Source organism: Stigmatopora argus, chromosome 7 (assembly GCF_051989625.1).
Source record: "Stigmatopora argus isolate UIUO_Sarg chromosome 7, RoL_Sarg_1.0, whole genome shotgun sequence".
Taxonomy (NCBI): domain Eukaryota; kingdom Metazoa; phylum Chordata; class Actinopteri; order Syngnathiformes; family Syngnathidae; genus Stigmatopora; species Stigmatopora argus.
Window position 1 is genome coordinate 5,097,998 of NC_135393.1, and position 18,452 is coordinate 5,116,449.

The 18,452-nt window shown below is 36.6% G+C and overlaps 1 protein-coding gene and 1 long non-coding RNA gene across 2 annotated transcripts; both read right to left on the reverse strand.

Moving 5' to 3' along the window:
* Positions 1 to 5,128: 5,128 nt before the first annotated feature.
* On the reverse strand, positions 5,129 to 6,675 carry LOC144077689 (uncharacterized). The gene is made up of 3 exons (XR_013301068.1): positions 5,511 to 6,675; positions 5,329 to 5,422; positions 5,129 to 5,251 (listed from the first exon to the last, which is right to left on the reverse strand). It is a non-coding gene; the product is annotated as an uncharacterized LOC144077689 (long non-coding RNA).
* Positions 6,676 to 8,598: 1,923 nt separating this feature from the next.
* On the reverse strand, positions 8,599 to 17,888 carry LOC144077406 (A-type potassium channel modulatory protein KCNIP2-like). The gene is made up of 9 exons (XM_077605132.1): positions 17,635 to 17,888; positions 13,024 to 13,122; positions 12,814 to 12,938; positions 12,669 to 12,738; positions 11,436 to 11,506; positions 9,334 to 9,441; positions 9,153 to 9,257; positions 9,012 to 9,074; positions 8,599 to 8,951 (listed from the first exon to the last, which is right to left on the reverse strand). Exons 1-9 carry the CDS (start codon positions 17,705 to 17,707, stop codon positions 8,904 to 8,906), a joined length of 762 nt encoding a protein of 253 aa, XP_077461258.1. The 5' UTR covers positions 17,708 to 17,888; the 3' UTR covers positions 8,599 to 8,903.
* Between the last annotated feature and the right edge of the window lie 564 nt (positions 17,889 to 18,452).

Here is an 18,452-nt window from a genome sequence, read left to right on the forward strand (position 1 = left end):
GTAGCGAGCTGTACAAGCAAAAATATTGTTGTGTTGATTTAATAGTGGTTTTGTCAACCCACAATCGCTAAAGGAGGAGAAGAAATGGATATGGTTACAGATCTCCTGTTAAAGCCATTTTCAATACTTTTTTTAATATGCATGATTGAGGTCAGAGTTCAAATGGTCGCCACCATTCTTTAAAATTGCGGATGAGCCAGGAGCCAGTACGCCGGTGGACTGCAGAGCAGCTCAGAAGTGACGATTTACCGAAGAAAGACCTGATAAAGCGCTCACAGGAGAATGCAGCACATTCGGTAAGTTGTCATTTGGGGATTTCGAAGCCCCAGTTCTCATTTCAAGAGTGCTTTTTGACAGGAGCATGCTTCGATCGCGTGCTGTAGCCCCTCCACGTGGATGGAACCGAAAAATGTTTGCAAACAAATTGGCTACATTGCGTTACCTCCAACTCTTTGTTTGAAAAGAAATCATTCCATTGTGTGTTTCAGTTCCCCAACGAGTACAGACTTTTGGGAAACATCAAGAATGTGGCCAAAATGGCCAAAAAGGAGCAGCTTGTCGACGCCATAACGAGCAGTTTGTCAGCAAAGTGAGTCATTTTTTTAAATACTAGTTTCTATATCCGTGTAATAATTTAAAATGTCAGCGTTGAAGGCTTTGCTCAATTAGCTTGTTTTTCATTATGATACATTCAAATTTTGAATGAAAACACTCTAATCGGTCTGGTGTTGATTTTAAATAGCAAGAACCTGTTGGATTAACTCACACCCAGACAAGCGCCATCTAGTGGAGGTGTAAGGAATAAAGAGTACACTTCTAGTATACAGACGCTCCCCTACTTACGAACGCAATTGGTTCCGAGCGATTGTTCATAAGTTGAATTTGTTTGTAAGTTGATTCAGTGCTATATTTTGTATTATAATTTATGTTTAAGGCCGATATAAGTATATTGAAGGTTTATATAAGTGCATTTGTATGTTTAAGGCTTGTATAAGTAACACGCATTGGTTTGTACTGAAAAAAAAAACATTTAATAAAATGGAGAGAATATGTACAGTACTGTAGAGAGAGAGAGAGATTTATGTATTAGAAACTGGCCAAAAGAAGCGACCTAATGACGATTGCACAGTTTTCTTCTTTTTTTTCATCATAAATGATGCGGTAGCACTGTATGGCATCGTAGTTATTGCTGTGGTCCAGTGGCAAAAATATTGGTTCAGAACTTGAGGTGGGAATCAGGAGTGAGTTCAATTCCACTCTTTGCAATTCACAAATTGTTTATTGAGGAAATGAAAAGGATAAATATAACTTCCAATCACTTCATTTCAGAAGTCACTGTGGTCCAGTGGCAAAGACAATGGGTCAGAACTTCAGGTGGACTCAAGTTCAAATCAGGAATGAGTTCAATTCCACTCTTTGCAATTCTCAAATTGTTTATTGAGGTAATGAAAAGGATAGATATAACTTCCAATCACATTATTTCAGAAGTCACTGTGGTCCAGTGGCAAAGACAATGGGTCAGAACTTCAGGTGGACTCCAGTTCAAATCAGGAATGAGTTCAATTCCACTCTTTGCAATTCTCAAATTGTTTATTTAGGTAATGAAAAGGATAAATATAACTTCCAATCACATCATTTCAGAAGTCACTGTGGTCCAGTGGCAAAGACAATGGGTCAGAACTTCAGGTGGACTCCAGTTCAAATCAGGAATGAGTTCAATTCCACTCTTTGCAATTCTCAAATTGTTTATTTAGGTAATGAAAAGGATAAATATAACTTCCAATCATGTATAGGCGGGCCGCCTCGTGGTGTAGTGGGTCAGTCACCTGCCTGCGACATGGCTGTCGAGGGTTCACGTCCCGGTGTCGCCAGTCAACAACTGTATGGTGTAGGCTGACTGTCGAACACCACCAGCCGAAGGCTGACCGGAAATATTGTTTTGCTGAAAAAAATGACAGTCTTTATTTGAATGAAAAAAGGATTACCCATTTACTGAACTACTAGTGTAGTGATTTGTCAAACGAGAGCGGGATTCGATCCCCATCTCCCAAATGGCAGTCACATCCACTAACTTGAGGTCTGTCTGACATTGTCTTTGCCACTGGACCACAGTGACTTCTGAAATGAGATGATTGGAAGTTATATTTATCATTTTCATCACCTCAATAAACAATTTGAGATTTGTAAAGAGTGGACTTGAACTCACTCCAGATTTGAACTTGTGTCCAACTTCAATTTTAACCCATTGTTCTTGCCACTGGACCACAGTGTCTTCTGAAATGAGGTGATTGGAAGTTATATTTATCCTTTTCATTACCTCAATAAACAATTTGAGAATTGCAAATAGTGGAATCAAACTCACTTCTGATTTGAACTTGAGTCCACCTGAAGTCCTGACCCATTGTCTTTGCCACTGCACCACAGTAAAGTTGGAAGTTGTATTTATCCTTTTCATTACCTCAATAAACAATTTGAGAATTGCAAAGAGTGGAATTGAACTCACTCCTGATTCCCACCTCATGTTCTGACCCAATGATTTTGCCAGTGGACCACAGCAACAACTAGAAGGTGAAGACTCAGAAGTCAGATTTATTCTCCGACTCTCTTAGCCTTACTTGCTGTCATTTTTTAAAGAAAAAAAGCCTTACTATACTATGTCGTTTTTTAAGAAAAGAAGCCTTACTATACAATATCGTTTTTTAAGAAAAAAAGGCTTCCTCTACTATGTCGTTTTTCAAGAAAAAAAGCCATGCTATACCATGTCGTTTTTTAGGAAAAAAGCCTTACTATACTATGTCGTTTTTTTAAGAAAAAAAGCCATACTATACTATGTCGTTTTTTAAAGGAAAAAAGCCATACTATACTATGTCGTTTTTTAGGGGGAAAAGCCATACTATACTATGTCGTTTTTTAGGGAAAAAGCCTTCCTCTACTATGTCGTTTTTCAAGAAAAAAAGCCATGCTATACTATGTCGTTTTTTTGGGGGGGGGGGAAAGCCATACTATACTATGTCGTTTTTTTAGGAAAAAAAAGCCTTACTATACTATGTCGTTTTTTAAGAAAAAAAGCCTTACTATACATGGTCTTTTTTAAACAAAAAAGCCTTACTACACATGGTCATTTTTTAAGAAAAAAGCCTTACTATACATGGTCTTTTTTGTAAATAAAAAGCCTTACTATAGTATGTCGTTTTTAAAGAAAAAAAAGCCTTACTATACTGTGTCGTTTTTAAAGAAAATAAGCCTTACTATACTATGTCGTCTTTAAAGAAAAAAGCCTATACTATGTTGTCTTTTAAGAAAAAAGCCTTACTATACTATGTCGTTTTTTACGAAAAAAAGCCTTACAATACTATGTCGTTTTTTTAAAGAAAAAAGCCTTACAATACTATGTCATTTTTTAAGAAAAAAAGCCTTACTATACTATGTCGTCTTTTAAGAAAAACGCTTTACTGTACATGGTCGTTTTTTTAAAATAAAAAAGCCTTACTATACATGGTCATTTTTTAATACAAACCCTTAATATACATGGTCATTTTTAAAGAAAAAAGCCTGACTATATTATTTATTTTTTAAACAAATAAAAGCTTTACTTTACATAGACCACTTTTTTTTAAAGAAAAAGCCTTACGATGTCCAGCCATTCAAGTCATTTTGCATGCCAGCTTTACGTTTGTACCAAATCTCGGGGTATTCTTTGCTCAGTTATGAAGCACGTCTAATAAGATGAATAAATATTTGACATTATCGTCGACAAGGAAAAAGAGTGTCGCCAAACTTTCGTCAAAACGTATACTATACGTAATAGCTTTACCCTGGGCTTGTTTTCCCTTCACTTTCTTAAAGGAAGACCTCAGGGCTTGGACCTTTTCATCTTTTCATTTTTAGTTTTAAATGTAGTTTTGACAAAACCCAAGTGAGACATTCATTCAACAATAGCGCAGGGGTCATTTTTGACTCAGGTTTAAACATATGGTAAAATAACCATTTTTTTCCTCGGTGTAAGAAGAGGAAAAATGGAAGCAATGATGACTTTTTGGGATATTTATTCTAAAAAAATGAATGGATTTGAAATGATTGACTGAAAAACTCATCCAGGATGAAATAACATGAAATGAATGTGCATCCAAATGGCTAAATGAACTATTACATAATCACGCTGTGGTGTTTTGCAGATGTTTAAAGCCACGGAGATGGTGGCGGAGGTGACTGGAGTTGGAGACCCCTGTCATAGTGACTTGGATTATTTTTGAGTCTCTCTGCCTCGGACAAAAAGCAAAAGCAAACCAAGCCACTGAGCTTAGAAGTCATCAGAGGGGTATGTCTAATATTTCCATTTATTCTCCCTCCTATGGCTTTAATGTTGCTTGCCTTCTTTTACAGTGGGATGAAGGCCTGCTAACTGAATAATACTTGAGTGGTGTTATGGGAAGAAGGGCCTTCCTTGTAAGTATCTTTTTGATATTGATAGAAAATGCCTAACTTAGTAATTTTTTTTTGTCAAATTTCTTTTTTTTACTTAATTAGTCCCATCCATTTTTTTTCTAAATGTTGGACTTGGTGTATGGGTCTCCTGACTTTTTTTTCCCTTCCAGAATTCAACGCCAAGAAGAGGATTTTTTTTGTCCATTGGACTATCGCACCGCTCAATTTTTAATTGCTGAACGGCCTACTCGAACCTATCTAGAATTTTTGTGGAAAAATAAATGTTCTTGAATTGTATACATGTCTTATTCTTCACATTTACCTAGCAAAAGAATGCAAGTAACATGAAGTTAAAACTTTTTATTAACAGGAAAACACTTAGGAGTTGGAATCACATTGAAGTGGTGATTGGTGTGGCTAGTCTTTTCTCCACCTGCAGACAATTATAAGACAGAAATATTTAAGGAAAAAAAGACTTAGAAATATATATATTTTTTAATATTTCTGCTACAACATTAAATGACATTTTTAATCTTCAAAAATGTTTGACTACCATATCCTTACCTTAAAAGTCTGCCGTTTCACTTTGCCAGCACGGGTCAGAGAGTTATGGACTTTACCTATCTATATAAGAGGGGGGGGATAACACTGCAACCTCACCATGGTGATGTAATTCATGAAACAGATCAGAGTTTCACAAGATTACATTAACCTCCTAGAAGCCTGCTGGTATTCTCCAAAGTGCAGAGTTTAGCTACGCCACATCTTCAAGCGGGAAACTTGTGAGGAAGATCTCTTGGAGACACTCCAGAGTCTCGACACGGGTCTGATCCGTGCACAAAATAGAGCAAAAGTTATCATATATAGAGACAGGCTTGGGTGTTTTTTTTAAACTAGTTTTACCTTGATCTGGCCTAGTCTCCTCTCCTGTAAACTCAAGGGTCCGAGTGTTGTGGGCACGCAGGAAGAGGTGCATCTTGATGCTAAACAGGGAAAACTTGCAACAACAAAAAGAGCAAAAGTTATCATATATAGAGACTGGATATTTAACAGATAGGCTTAGGTGTTTTTGGAACTAGTTTTACCTTGATCTGGCCCAGTCTCCTCTCCTGTAACCTCAAGTGTGTGACTGTTCTGGGCATGCAGGAAGAGCTGTATCTTGATGCTAAACTGAAAATTAGATTATAACCAAACTATTTGGGAGATACCAAACAATTATTACAGGCAAGAAAAATCTTACAAGAAATTTAATAAACGATCAAGATAAAGAATGAAAATAAGCTAGTGAGTGCTCCGGGCTATTTTCTCTTTTCCAGACAAGGAGATTAAACATACAGAGTGACATTAACAGCTACGAGAAAGTTGGCTTAACAATATTTGTATAAATGATTTTTTTGTGAAAACAGAATAATTAGGAATGGGTGTTTAGCACTTGCAGTGAAAACTATCATTACATACAACACACCAGGAACTAAGTCGTGCCTCTGGATGTCATTTTTGAGTGAGCCTTTACCCAGCAAACTGTGTGTTGATGTCTCGGCTTTGTTTGATTAAATTAAAAAGACACACGACTACACGACTCAATAATGGAGAGAAAACGGGCAACATACTTTTAAAATCAAATGGGGAGCGTCGTCGTGACGCTAATGCTAAGATAGCTAGTCACATGCGGAACAGCCGGTGGAGAAAAGGAGCCCAAATTTAACTGTCGATGGTGTGTTCAACCGGGCATTAAACTAACACATTTGTTGGCATATTTTGGCTCAATTGATTCCTAAAAAAATTTCCCAGTAGCGTGATAAAAATGCACTTAGGCCAGTAAATTGCTCAACGACTTACCTCGTTGGCGTGCTAGTCGTCCGTCAGCAAGAAAAGGCTGTTCGAGAGGGCGAGAAACTGCACATGTGCTTAATTTACGCAGCTGCGTCGACAATAGGCGTAACCACGCCCAGATTGTCCCGCCATATTGAATGTGGAAAAGATGGTGGCTTGCTTACCGCGCTCCCCGAGGTGGTTTGTCCTCCCAACTCAATATCCATGTTTTGAAGATGACGTAGAATAGTCGTGATTTTTGTGGTCTTGATGCTATAAAACAGTGTGTTAGTAAACTAATTTAGCAAATATTGCGTAACATTTTTACTGAGTATTTTACATCAACTCACCTTTATTCCAGGCCATCTGACTCCACTAAAAGTTTAACATTTGAAACGCAAAGAATGCTTCATTCTATTGTATACAATAACTCAGTGGTGGCCTAAAAATATTTGAATCACAGACTGATCTTAATTATATTTTGTCCTTGAATACTTAAATACTTCCAAATTGCCTGTCAGCTTCCTTTCATTGCTTTCCCCCTGGTTGTGCTGCTTCCAGGTGTGTGTTTTCACATTTCGGCCATTATTTGTTGCCAGGGTCAGAAATCTACCTGGAGGCCTTCACAATCAGTTCTGCAGGCGTCGATAAAACTGTTGCTTTAACCAATCCGATTTCGAGTTGGCGACACCAAGGCCTTCTCGCGGGCGTAGGGATACATCATCGTTTTCACAAACTATGATATATATATATATATATATATATATATATATATATATACACATATATACACATATACACACATATATATATATATATATATATATATATATAAATATATATATATATATATAAATATATACATATATATATAAATATATACATATATACATATATGCACGTATATACATAAATACACGTATATACATATACAGATATATACACATATATACATATACATATATATATACACGTATATACATATACATATATACACGTATATACATATACATATATATACACGTATGGGTCATTTTCACATAATTCAGCAAATAACGGTAAAGACACTTTCAGAAAATGAATAATTTACAAAATGCAATTCAAGCATTCTGATTATCTCTAATTAGCAACACTAGCACTGCCTGGAAATATCTTAGCTGGAACTTTAATGAAAACATAATTAATTAAAATTTAACCTGGATTTTACTAGTCTGAGCTCCTTGTACTGGTGAATGATACGATATTGGTGCCCCATAAGAGCCACAAGGTCTTTCTCAAGGTCATCACAGAGTTTCGCAATGGTGACAGATTTTTCTTTCTTCTGGATGACAACAACATCAATTGGCCCATTATTTGTCATTCTGGTCTCTACTCCCTTCTCCCATTCGTGGTATAACACTTGCTCCTTTGATTGCCTTATGTCATCAGTTCCATCCCTGTAGATCTTTTTGATGTATTTCTTGCAGACAGCACAGTTTCTAAACATACAACGGTAAAGACAAAATTTATTAACGGTAAAGACACAACATTCCACCTCAGCCTTTGACATTGGTAGATGGTATTTCTTGGCACTCAGTAAATGATAGTGTTCTGCATGCATACACCATGCCCAGTTCATTAAAAAGCAAAGTAATTATGTTCACCAAGTTTTTAGGACATCGGTAAAGACATGGAATTGTTACGACATTTCACAGGTATGGTCCTTACCTTGGTTTTAGTTTCATTCTCATGGCTTCTGCTTAGCTGGCGTTGACAATATGGCTGACAACATCCTGGTACTTCTCCCACACCAGCCACCTGGTGTATTTACTGTGAATTTTTTGGTGTATTTCTCATGTGATAACGGTAAAGACACACTAACTGATATGAAAGGTACATCAGTAAAACTGTTTGCAGTTGCAATTCTTTTGCATTTTTCTCAAAGACAACTTGAGTGAAAATACTATTGAAACAAATCTAAACAACACATTCTAAATAGAGACAAACAAATAAATCATAACCCGACTTTTCATTCCTATAAACTGTGACACTAGATTCTGGACATCTAACGGAGTGGACAAATTCAACATAAACTGGCTCTCAATGTATTTGTGTCTCAAATAGATTTCTCTTAAAATTGGTGCCAAATGTAGTATAATATGTGGCAAACAAAGCAGTAGTAATTAATTTTTATAACTTTGTAACACATAAAGGGAAAGTCCAGGGCCATATCTTTACCGTTATTTGCTGAATTATGTGAAAATGACCCGTATATACATATATACATATATATACACATATATATATAAATAAAATCGAAAGAATTTGCAATAATTTGAAAGTGTGGCTCGAGTGTATTTGGCCTTTTGTATTTGTATTTTGTTTTCTTTTATAAATCTCGATCTCAATTACCTCAACTCTTTGGATCCCATTGACGGCAAAATACGTTCAATCCATTTTATGGAATGGAATTATGAAAAGGTTTGAATGTCTATTGCCGTCATTTAGTGTTTCAACATGAATTTGTCTCTTTTACTAACTACCACAACACATGCTCCGTGACTTGGGTTCATGGGCTTTATTATTTCCCATTATTATATTTCCATATAAAACATATCAACACACTGCGTCATGTAGACACAATACAATTGTATCCAAACTGAAAAAAGGAGGAACGGATGCCTCCTTCAGATGATGTCATCAAACATCTGCAAGGAGCGCATGATGTTCTCGTCCTAGAAGGAAGGCACAAGTCTTAAAACGTTGTCCGAAATATGATTTCATAAAATTGACACCTTTTGACACGTCTCCAAGAACTCCTCAACGGTGACAACGCCATCATTGTTCTTGTCCATTTTCTACAAGGGGACACTAGGTCAGTGTTAATGTCTATGATTTAGATTCTTGTTTTACTTCGTTTCGCATTTTTTTCCTACTTGGAAGAAGATTTCCACGTGATCTTTGGGATCGCTGTCTCTCATGCAGGGGTAAGTGTACTTGCCCATCATATCGTAAATGGAGTGCATGATATCTGTCATCTCCTGACCAAAACAAGTCGTGGCCACGAGCCGTTAGTAAAAGACGAGAGATGGCACTTTGCATCAGGCCTGCACATACTTCTCGAGTGATGCAGCCATCTTTGTTCAGGTCGTACAGGTTGAAGGCCCAGTTGAGTTTATCTGTGATGGAGCCTCTCAGGATGATGGACAAACTAAGAACAAAGTCCTACAAACAGAAAAACTGGATGGAAAATACAGAAATAAACGCTGCATACATTAAACATGTTTGTTTTTAGGCTTCAGAATTCTTGAAAAGCAAGCATTCACTTTTCTGGTGCCTTTTCATCAATAACCCATGATTTATTGCTAAATTAGCTCATTTTAGAGCTCAAAGGTGATTTTTCATAACCTCGATTAGAAGGTGAAACCTAAGTAGAGGTTGTTTTGTATGTCTGTCTGTTTGCCTGCAATGTGAAAATATTCATCCATGAATTAATTCATTAATTTTCTGACCCTGAGAAAACCCACGCAGGCGCGGGGAGAACATGCAAACTCCACACAGGTGGACCAACCTGGATTTAAACCCAGGGCTCCAGAGCTGTGAGACCTATCTATTATCCACTCAACCCACCTGGCCACTTTCATCCCCGAATTATGACTCTTGAATGAATTAGACGGCTATCACCGCCAATGGCACGCAATCAGTTCAATACTATCAACTTTAGAGTTTTACATAGTGCCATAACCAGAGTATTTTGTTTTTTTATTCATTTGAATTCATTTAATTAAGTTTTTAGGACTGTTTTGTTGAATTTGTACATGTATTTATAATGATAGAAATATAATATAGAGATACAATAACGATTCATCATTTGAAAAATATTTATAACAGTAATTCTTCATATTTAACAGATTTTTCTAATGTCCCAAAATAGCGACTATAAAGTCTTAAGTGTCAACTTGCTGTCCACTGCAGACCATTGATCAGTTTGGAGGTCATGGGGTCAAAGGCCACAGGCGCAAATTGAGTTTGACTGTTTAGAATACTCTAGTTAGATCATATATTTGATAAACTTGCAATTATCACAAGGATGTGTGTGACTGTAGCTGTTACTACTAATCAAGAGGACAAACGTATGTAAATATGCAAAGAAAACATTTTTATATAATATGGTCATTGATAAGTACAGTAATACCTCGACATACGAGTGCCCCGACATACGAGCAATTTGAGATACGAGTAAAATTTTGAGCAAATAATTTATCTTGAGATACGAGACAAATTTTGATATACGAGCAGACAGCGGACGCGAGAGACTGCTCATAAGAACTTCATGGGCACTATCTTTCTGGTCGCAACTCCCTCGTGTAATATCTCTACGAGCACTGGGCGGCGCGTTGCATTTTTTCAGTGTTTTTTTCCCGTTAGTCAGTGCGAATAGCGGAGCTTGATCGCTAATACGAGAGGAGTATACTACTTCTTGTTGGCAAGTGGTCGTGCGTTATCCTATTGTGAGGACATTTGTGTGCATCATTTTGGGAATATTTTGAAGGGAAGACAAAAGCAAACAACCCTTGATAGGTTGCATCTGAAAGTCAGGGTGGAGGGGGGGGGGCAAATAGAGCCAACCCGGGAGAAGAAAGGTATAAAGATTAAAGATTAAAATAAAATTAGAATTAAGTTTAGTGTAAGGTTAGATTAAATTTATTTTTGAGTGTCTGCATCGTAATCCAAGTTTATTTAAATTTGTTTGTTATGTTACAAGCGCGTTGCCGTGCAAAAAGTCTCCCCCCCACCCCACTCTCTCTCCTCCGCGAAATCCGTCTAATTTTAGTACTATTAAACACATTTTAGTACTATTAAACCACTAGTTATTTGTTACTGTGTTAATAAATGGCGAATTAGAACAAATAGAAATGTTTTTCCAATCCAATATCTTGTTTTTGGTGTTTTTTCAGAGGGTTGGAACAAATTAATTTGTTTTTAGTTCATTTGAAATATGAGTAAATAAACGTACGAGCTCAGTCCTGGAACGCATTAAGCTCGTATCTCGAGGTACCACTGTAATAATTTTATAACAATATGATTAGGATTTTTTGTTTATTTGGATCATTTCAAATTCAAAGAATTTCTGTAATGACCATAAAAAAGTTACTTACAAAGAAGTACTGAGAATCATTTGTAAAGACTAGCCTGTACCAGGAAACCTTGTGTTTTACCTCAAAGCTAACCGATCCGTTGTGGTGGGCGTCAAAAGCCTCAAACAGGAAATGTGCATACATACTTGAATCTGCAGGGGGGAAAACACACTACACGTCACATTTTTACACCATTCAATGGAAAAGACATGTCTTTCTGTCCTTTGTCATGAGATAAAAACTATGAAATTAAAAATAAATACATTTAGTTAGTTAATGAGGGCCATAACCGAAGTGCATTTGCTTTTATTATTTATTATTATTTTATTGATTTTGTTTTTATTAACAATTCATCAATTCACAAAAAATAGGTTAAAAAAAACCATAGCACTAATCTAACTATAATTGAGACCTGATGTCCACATATTGTGGGCCACTCTTGAATACTAAATGACAAGATTGTGGCCTACATAACCAAAAATACTATAATGTCCACATTTGTGGACACCCGGATTAAATTGCCGTATTTATTCGAGTACAACGTGCACCAGTGTATAACGCGCAACCATAATTTGTGACTAAAAATTTGTATCCTTTTTTTCCCACTTTTTCTCAGCTCACACCAAGGATTGCACCGGTACTGGTAACTGGCAAGTGCTGAACACCTGTCGCCATGACAAAACATTTATTCACAACATATGGTACGGAAACCTGGTAAAACAAACACCACTATGAAATCAATTCTCAAATGCAATTTACAATTTTAAATCCTTAGAGTCTAATTCATTATCATAATTTTAAAAAAAATTCAGTCTCATTCATCATCACCATCAGATTCACCGAACAATTGATTGCATTCGTCTTGAGTGTGAGCACCGGCCAATGTGGGCGGGGCGAGTCGCGAAGCCTATCCGAGGATAGCGCCCCCTGGGCAGACTCGAGTGAGCGGCTGCCCCGCTAACATTTCTCTGGAGCAACTTTTTTTTAATTTTACCTTCCCCTATAAACTTGCCGAAAGGCTATTTGGAGAGGGCTGGCTTTTAGCAGAACGGGGTCTTGCGCGCCATCTGGCGGACAAAGACAGGTTTTTACGTCTCCCATTATAACAGCTGCGGAGGGGACTTTTTCACCGGCGGCGGGCAGTTTTTCACCAGGATTTGGTCATAAAAGCGAAGACCTCATCCGAACTTTGCTTCAGTTTTTGGGTACAAAATTTTGCGTGTTATAATCGAATAAATACGGTAAGTTTGTTTGTTTTCCTCTCCCGAATTTACTAAAACTAGACCCAATAAGGACTTCATTACTGCAACTAACCACCCTGAGGGAAGAACTGAGAATAGATGTTTTTAAACATCTCTTCATTCACAGCACCACTGGGACACTCCTGGAATGACAAGATTTAAAGACCATTCAGTTCATTGTGCTTTCAGGGGAGAGTAAATTTGCCAGTAAGACTCACATTTTTAAATCCCCTGTAGAGAATCTGTAGCTCTTTCTTACTGAAACTGGTTCGGCCAACGAGACGTTCAAGGCCTTCGGGTCGGTATCGCACGGTCGACAACTCGCCATCATCGCTCACGCTATCTGTACAAGCATGGGGACACACAACACGTCATTACAGTAGAAAAGACACCGAAAATGGACTAAGAGGACATGTGGGGACACTTGCTTTGATTGATGGATGCGCTGGTGGCGGAATGGTAGCAGGGTAACAATTTGAGGAAGCGCTGCTTGATGCTCCTTTTTGTGGCTTTAGATGGAGTATTACCTGAAAGCCATACGATAAAGATTTGAACCCACAATCTTTTGCCACAGAGGCAGATGGGCCAACTCGTGGTGGATTAGATTAGATAACTTTATTCATCCCATATTCGGGAAATTTCATTGTCACAGTAGCAAGAGGTTGAGAATACAGACACAGGAAAAGACATTTTAGACTTTTGATACTGTAAATACTAATACTATCGTATAGCACTGAAATTATGTTATTGATATCTGGGAGTACTAAGAAAAATTTGCCAATGTGAGGTGATATTTCCTTTTTGGTAGTTATGCGTGGGAAAAAAAGAGCACTCCTCCTCCCCGACAGCATGATGGACCTCCAATTATGTGGCAGACAATTATATTTTGACTGTAAATGTAAATGAGTTCATGACTGGTAGATGTGTAATACATTTCAAATGGGAAGGTGGCAGTGAATTAAGTTATTTGCTGCCACCCTCCCATTCACTTCAAATGAAGTGGACGGCTAGAGGCTAGATGGCAGAGGAGAAGTTAAGCACTGCCTGGGCAAGCCATAATAGTAATTACTTTACATTCAAGTACACACTAGATAGTGCTAATTACAACAATCAATTACATTCAAAACGAACCACAGGAAAAAAAACATTATCTAAAGCGTGGGAGTGCCGAGAAAAAGATTCAAAAGTCCATATTTTTTTTTTAAATTTCAATTATATTACTTTATACGCAGTAATTCACTTTTTTAATGGAAAAAAACTGAAGCAAAGGGGCTGTGCCCTGATCAATTGTACAAGCAGAGGGAAGAGTTGCTCATATATATACATACATAAAAAGAATACAATATAATACAAATTATATTTAAATAAAATATTTTTGTTGAATATGTAAACCTGGCATATAAAGTCTCAGTACATAAGTAATATACTTCTATTTGGTTTTTTTTAACAACTGTTCAAAAACGTGATGTGATTTATTAAAACTGAGGCTAGTTTTGCAATCCACAACCAAAAATAAGTTAAAAACAGTTGTCAAATCTACCTCAACACAAATTGGGATCCCAAGGTAACTCATTTGGAAACTATAACGTGTACCAGTTTATTTGGTGCCTCTTTGGGCAGGAAAATAAATATAACGTACAATACTAAATATGAAAAGTAGAGGAAAAAAATGCATCAAGTACAAGGCACGTAAAAAAGAACAAGGCTCATGATTTGTAACTCTGTGGCTGCCATTAACGCCGACAAACGTCCAACCCTCCCAGTTAGAATTGTTAGATGTATATTACCATCAATGCCAGCCAATGAGGTACCATATTTTCTCGCATATAAGCCGCCTCCGCATATAAGCCGCCCCTTAAGCCAACCTGGATTTGAACCCAGGTCCCCCACTGTGAGGCAAAACAGAAAATAACCAACAAATAGTCAACGTTAATTTGCCAACATCTCCTGGTGAAAAAGAGTATAGCAACACTAAGTCTTGTGCGCATATAAGCCGTACCCTTGATTCAGTCATCATTTTTTTTAGTTAAAAATACGGCTTATAGGCGAGAAAATACGGTAAGTGAAAAGACAAAACAAGAATCCATTGCTCATGGCACATGCGACTATTACTCAAGCTTCATGTGGCGATTCTGTTTGTCGATGAGATGACAAACATTCAAATAGGGCAGCTGCAATCGGCTGGAAAATCACATTTAAAAAAGGACAAGACTTGACACCGCCATGACGGAATGACATTAGCGCTTTCTCCCTCCATCATTTCTACCAAACGCCTATTGAGTGAATTTAACCACAAACTGCTGATGTCATTCTTTCTTCTGCGGGCTATTTTTAGAAAAGATTGATCAAACAGGAATGTGATGAGAGCAACACACGCACATGCATGTATTGAACCGCGTATGGCTGCAAGGTTATAATGTGCGATAGTAGATGTGGAGGCTGGACATCATTATAATACCGCAAGCACATTAAAGTATATGTCCATAAAGTGGTTAAACACGTTTCAAAGACACATCTCTCACTATGATTGGACATGTGCACACCTTCAGGGTGACTTTGATCGCTTCAATCAATTTCACTGTGTGCGTCCCACCGAGGCAGTTCAATAAACTTCTCTCTGCGGCGACTAACACAATTAAAAGTCTCTTATCTACTCTTTTGCTAGCTGAGGATGACATAACAAGTCAAATGGGGGAAAAATGCTAAAATATGTACATTTTGAATTTCATATTAATTTAAAATTAAAATTTTATACATTGGTTACTACAATGGACAGCTCTTCAAGAAGTGACGCTTTAACTTTAAATGATCGTTCTCAACCCTTTTATAGGGCCAGCAATTTTGGTCATTAAAAAAAACCTTAAATATTAGCATTATTATAATTTTTAAAAAAATCATTTTTAATTTAAAGAATAAATACATTTCCAATATAAATACATGTATAAATTCAGGCTCTTTAACAAAAGAAATGGCTGAATGTTAAGACCAACCGTATGTGTACATGTGCATCTATGTGTATGTATATTTATATATATATATATATATATATATATATATATATATATGTATATTTATATATGTATGTATATATGTGTATGTATATACATATATATATATATATATATATATATATATATTTGTATTTCAGCAACACGCTTATTTATTTATTTATTAACTTATTTATTACCTATTTATTTATGTCTAAAATGTCTTTTCCTGTGTCTGTGTTCTCACCCTCTTGCTACTGTGACAGTGAAATTTCCCGAATACGGGATGAATAAAGTTATCTAATCTAAAATAATAAAATAAAATAAAAAGACAACCTTTATAAAAATAAAATGAATAAAATTAAAACGAATACAAGCAGAATCGTACATTGATTATGGTCTGAATTTTTTTTAATTTAATTTTTTTAAAATAGTATGTAACTTATTGCGTGCCTTTCATAGTGAAGGATTTCCAGTTCATTTAAACTGGTAAGACTGGCTATGAATGTTCATGTTTGAGTGGCAATGATAAACATTTGGCACCGTCAAAGGAAGCCAGTGAGTTTAATTAATAGTACAATCATACCTCTACCTACGAAATTAATTGGTTCCAGAATTATTTTGTATCTTGAATTTTTTGTAAGTAAATAAATGAAAAAACACGAAGTAGGTCACCCTTATTTAAAAAAAAAAAATATTATTATTATATATATATATTTTTTTTTTACAGCGTGGATTTTCATATTTTTATGAACTTACAAAAAAATGTAATAAAAAAAATCCCCCAGAAATAAAATCTGCGATGAAGTGAAGCCACGAAAGTTGAAGCCGCGATATTCGAGGGATTACTGTAAGATGTGAAATGAGTAACTTAGACTCACGCTATATGTTGTTAACAAAAGGCAGAGTGTCACATGCCTTGTGGCGTGGAGTCTGTGTTGATACACCTGTCCACTGTTTGGTTAAGTTTCCCTTGTATGGCCATCTCACCAACAGTACAAACTGTCCGATGTGAAATAAAACCATTGTTTTGATAGTTTGTAAAGCAGTCAGCTGTGCATACTTCTATTCAAAGATTTATTATGAGCAGGCACGTAGTTATTTTGGGTGACAACATCTATTTTGGGATGAACTAAGTGGAATGATGAAGTGTGGTTGTCTGCGAGTGTGTAAGGTAGAAAAAAAAACCTGGGTCTTGTGTGCGGGGGAAGGGTGCATCTTGTTTGTATAATTATATGTCAAACACACTACACTGAGGAAGATGACAGGCGATGAGAAACGATGCAGAAGATTTATTCCTTTTCGTTTGATGCTTTTTAAATAAATAATCATTTATTCATCTCATTAAAGCACTGAATGTCTCAGAGTATTAGGGTCACTAAGTTGGTTATTACTTCGGGCTAAAGGCATGGAATAGTCTGGTCAATTGTGAGGCGCATAGAAATGAGTAACAATTTACTCACACATTCATATTGATGGACAATATGTAATCTACAGTATCTTTATGGAATATGAGAGGAAGCCAGACTACCAAAGTAAACCTGAGCTGGGAAAACGTGTATATCCCATACAGCAAAAAATGTGGTTGAGATTCAAAACCAAGCGTCAGAAGTGTAAGATGCTTGAGTTAAAGAAAAAAAGGCATTTGTGAGATGCAAAATTGCTGCACTGAAAGATTCGAGCAAACTTCAATTGAACTAAATGGGTTCAAAAGTGATTTTTCTTTCTATCCCAGTGACATAATGACATGCAGAATAATTAAAATGCATTTCCAGTAGAAAGTACAAGCAACATAATAGATATATACATCAACTTTTTTTTCTTTAGTTCTCTCCTGCTAAATGTGTTGACTCAAAAATGTTCAAAACAATGTGGAAAAACTGCACAGTGTCATGTTAAAACTATATGAAGTGAAAGCAGCTCGGCCATTGAAATAAATTGGAAAAACACAGTAAGGCACCATTTAAACAGAGCGAGAACAAAAGCAGAAAAATTGAAGAGATCAATGGCGTACATCCCAAAGTGGCAAGAAAAGAAACAAAATCCACATACCTGTGAGCGGGTCAAAAGATCGGTCCAGTTCAGTGGACTCGGACAAGCTGCGATCTTGACTCTTGGATTTCATGGTGGTCCAACTCCCTACAGGACTGTAAGTGCTTCCGATCTGCGTGTGTTCATCTCGCAAACATCACCGAGGATGCTTAGTGTGGAGGAGAGCGATTATGTGGATGATCCCACTCCCCCTCCTTCCTTCCTCATCTCCAGCTGCTCTTCTTTCTACAGGAACTTTCAAAACACAGCTTGTTGGGCCCATCCCCCTTGAGGAGAGAGAACACGCATGTGTGCGGCTAAAAGTCAGACATGATACATTTATTCGGGAATTGTTATCAAAGAAATACTATGCTAAATTATATTTTATAGCATTTACAACTGAACATAGTTAGACCTTGTGTTAACTTTTAAATGATTTTGCTCAAAAAGGAAAAGGGGTTTAGATCTGGGGATTTTTTGGTCTTTTGTCAACTGTGAACCTCTTTGAGACTGGTGATTAACACTTTGAAGGACAGTGGTCACTACAGTGAACTTCTTTTCAAGTTATTAGTTCAACTCATGCATAGACTGTTGTGGTATAGTTAGTAAAACTGAAAATTGATATGGAATACACTGATTGGTGGCAATAGACATCCAAAACATTTCAACTAGGGACAGGTTGCAAATACTATTGATTCAGCCCGCTACAAGGAAAAATGGATTTGACATGTATTGTCATCAATGGCAGCCAGAGTTCAACTATGTGAGGTCACAAAAAAAGAACAAAAAGTATCCCAGAGCAAACTACAGACTTGCTTGATTTTCTTTATTATTCTTTT

What these genes read in the sequence shown, in the direction of transcription:
- LOC144077406 (XM_077605132.1), bottom strand. Translation starts at nt 17,707, where the DNA reads ATGAAATCCAAGAGTCAAGATCGCAGCTTGTCCGAGTCCACTGAACTG. An exon ending in ATGGCTGCATCACTCGAGAA is followed by an intron (nt 9,258 to 9,333) that starts GTATGTGCAGGC and finishes TGTTTTGGTCAG; the next exon opens with GAGATGACAGATATCATGCA. An exon ending in TCTTGGAGACGTGTCAAAAG is followed by an intron (nt 8,952 to 9,011) that starts GTGTCAATTTTA and finishes CCTTCCTTCTAG; the next exon opens with GACGAGAACATCATGCGCTC.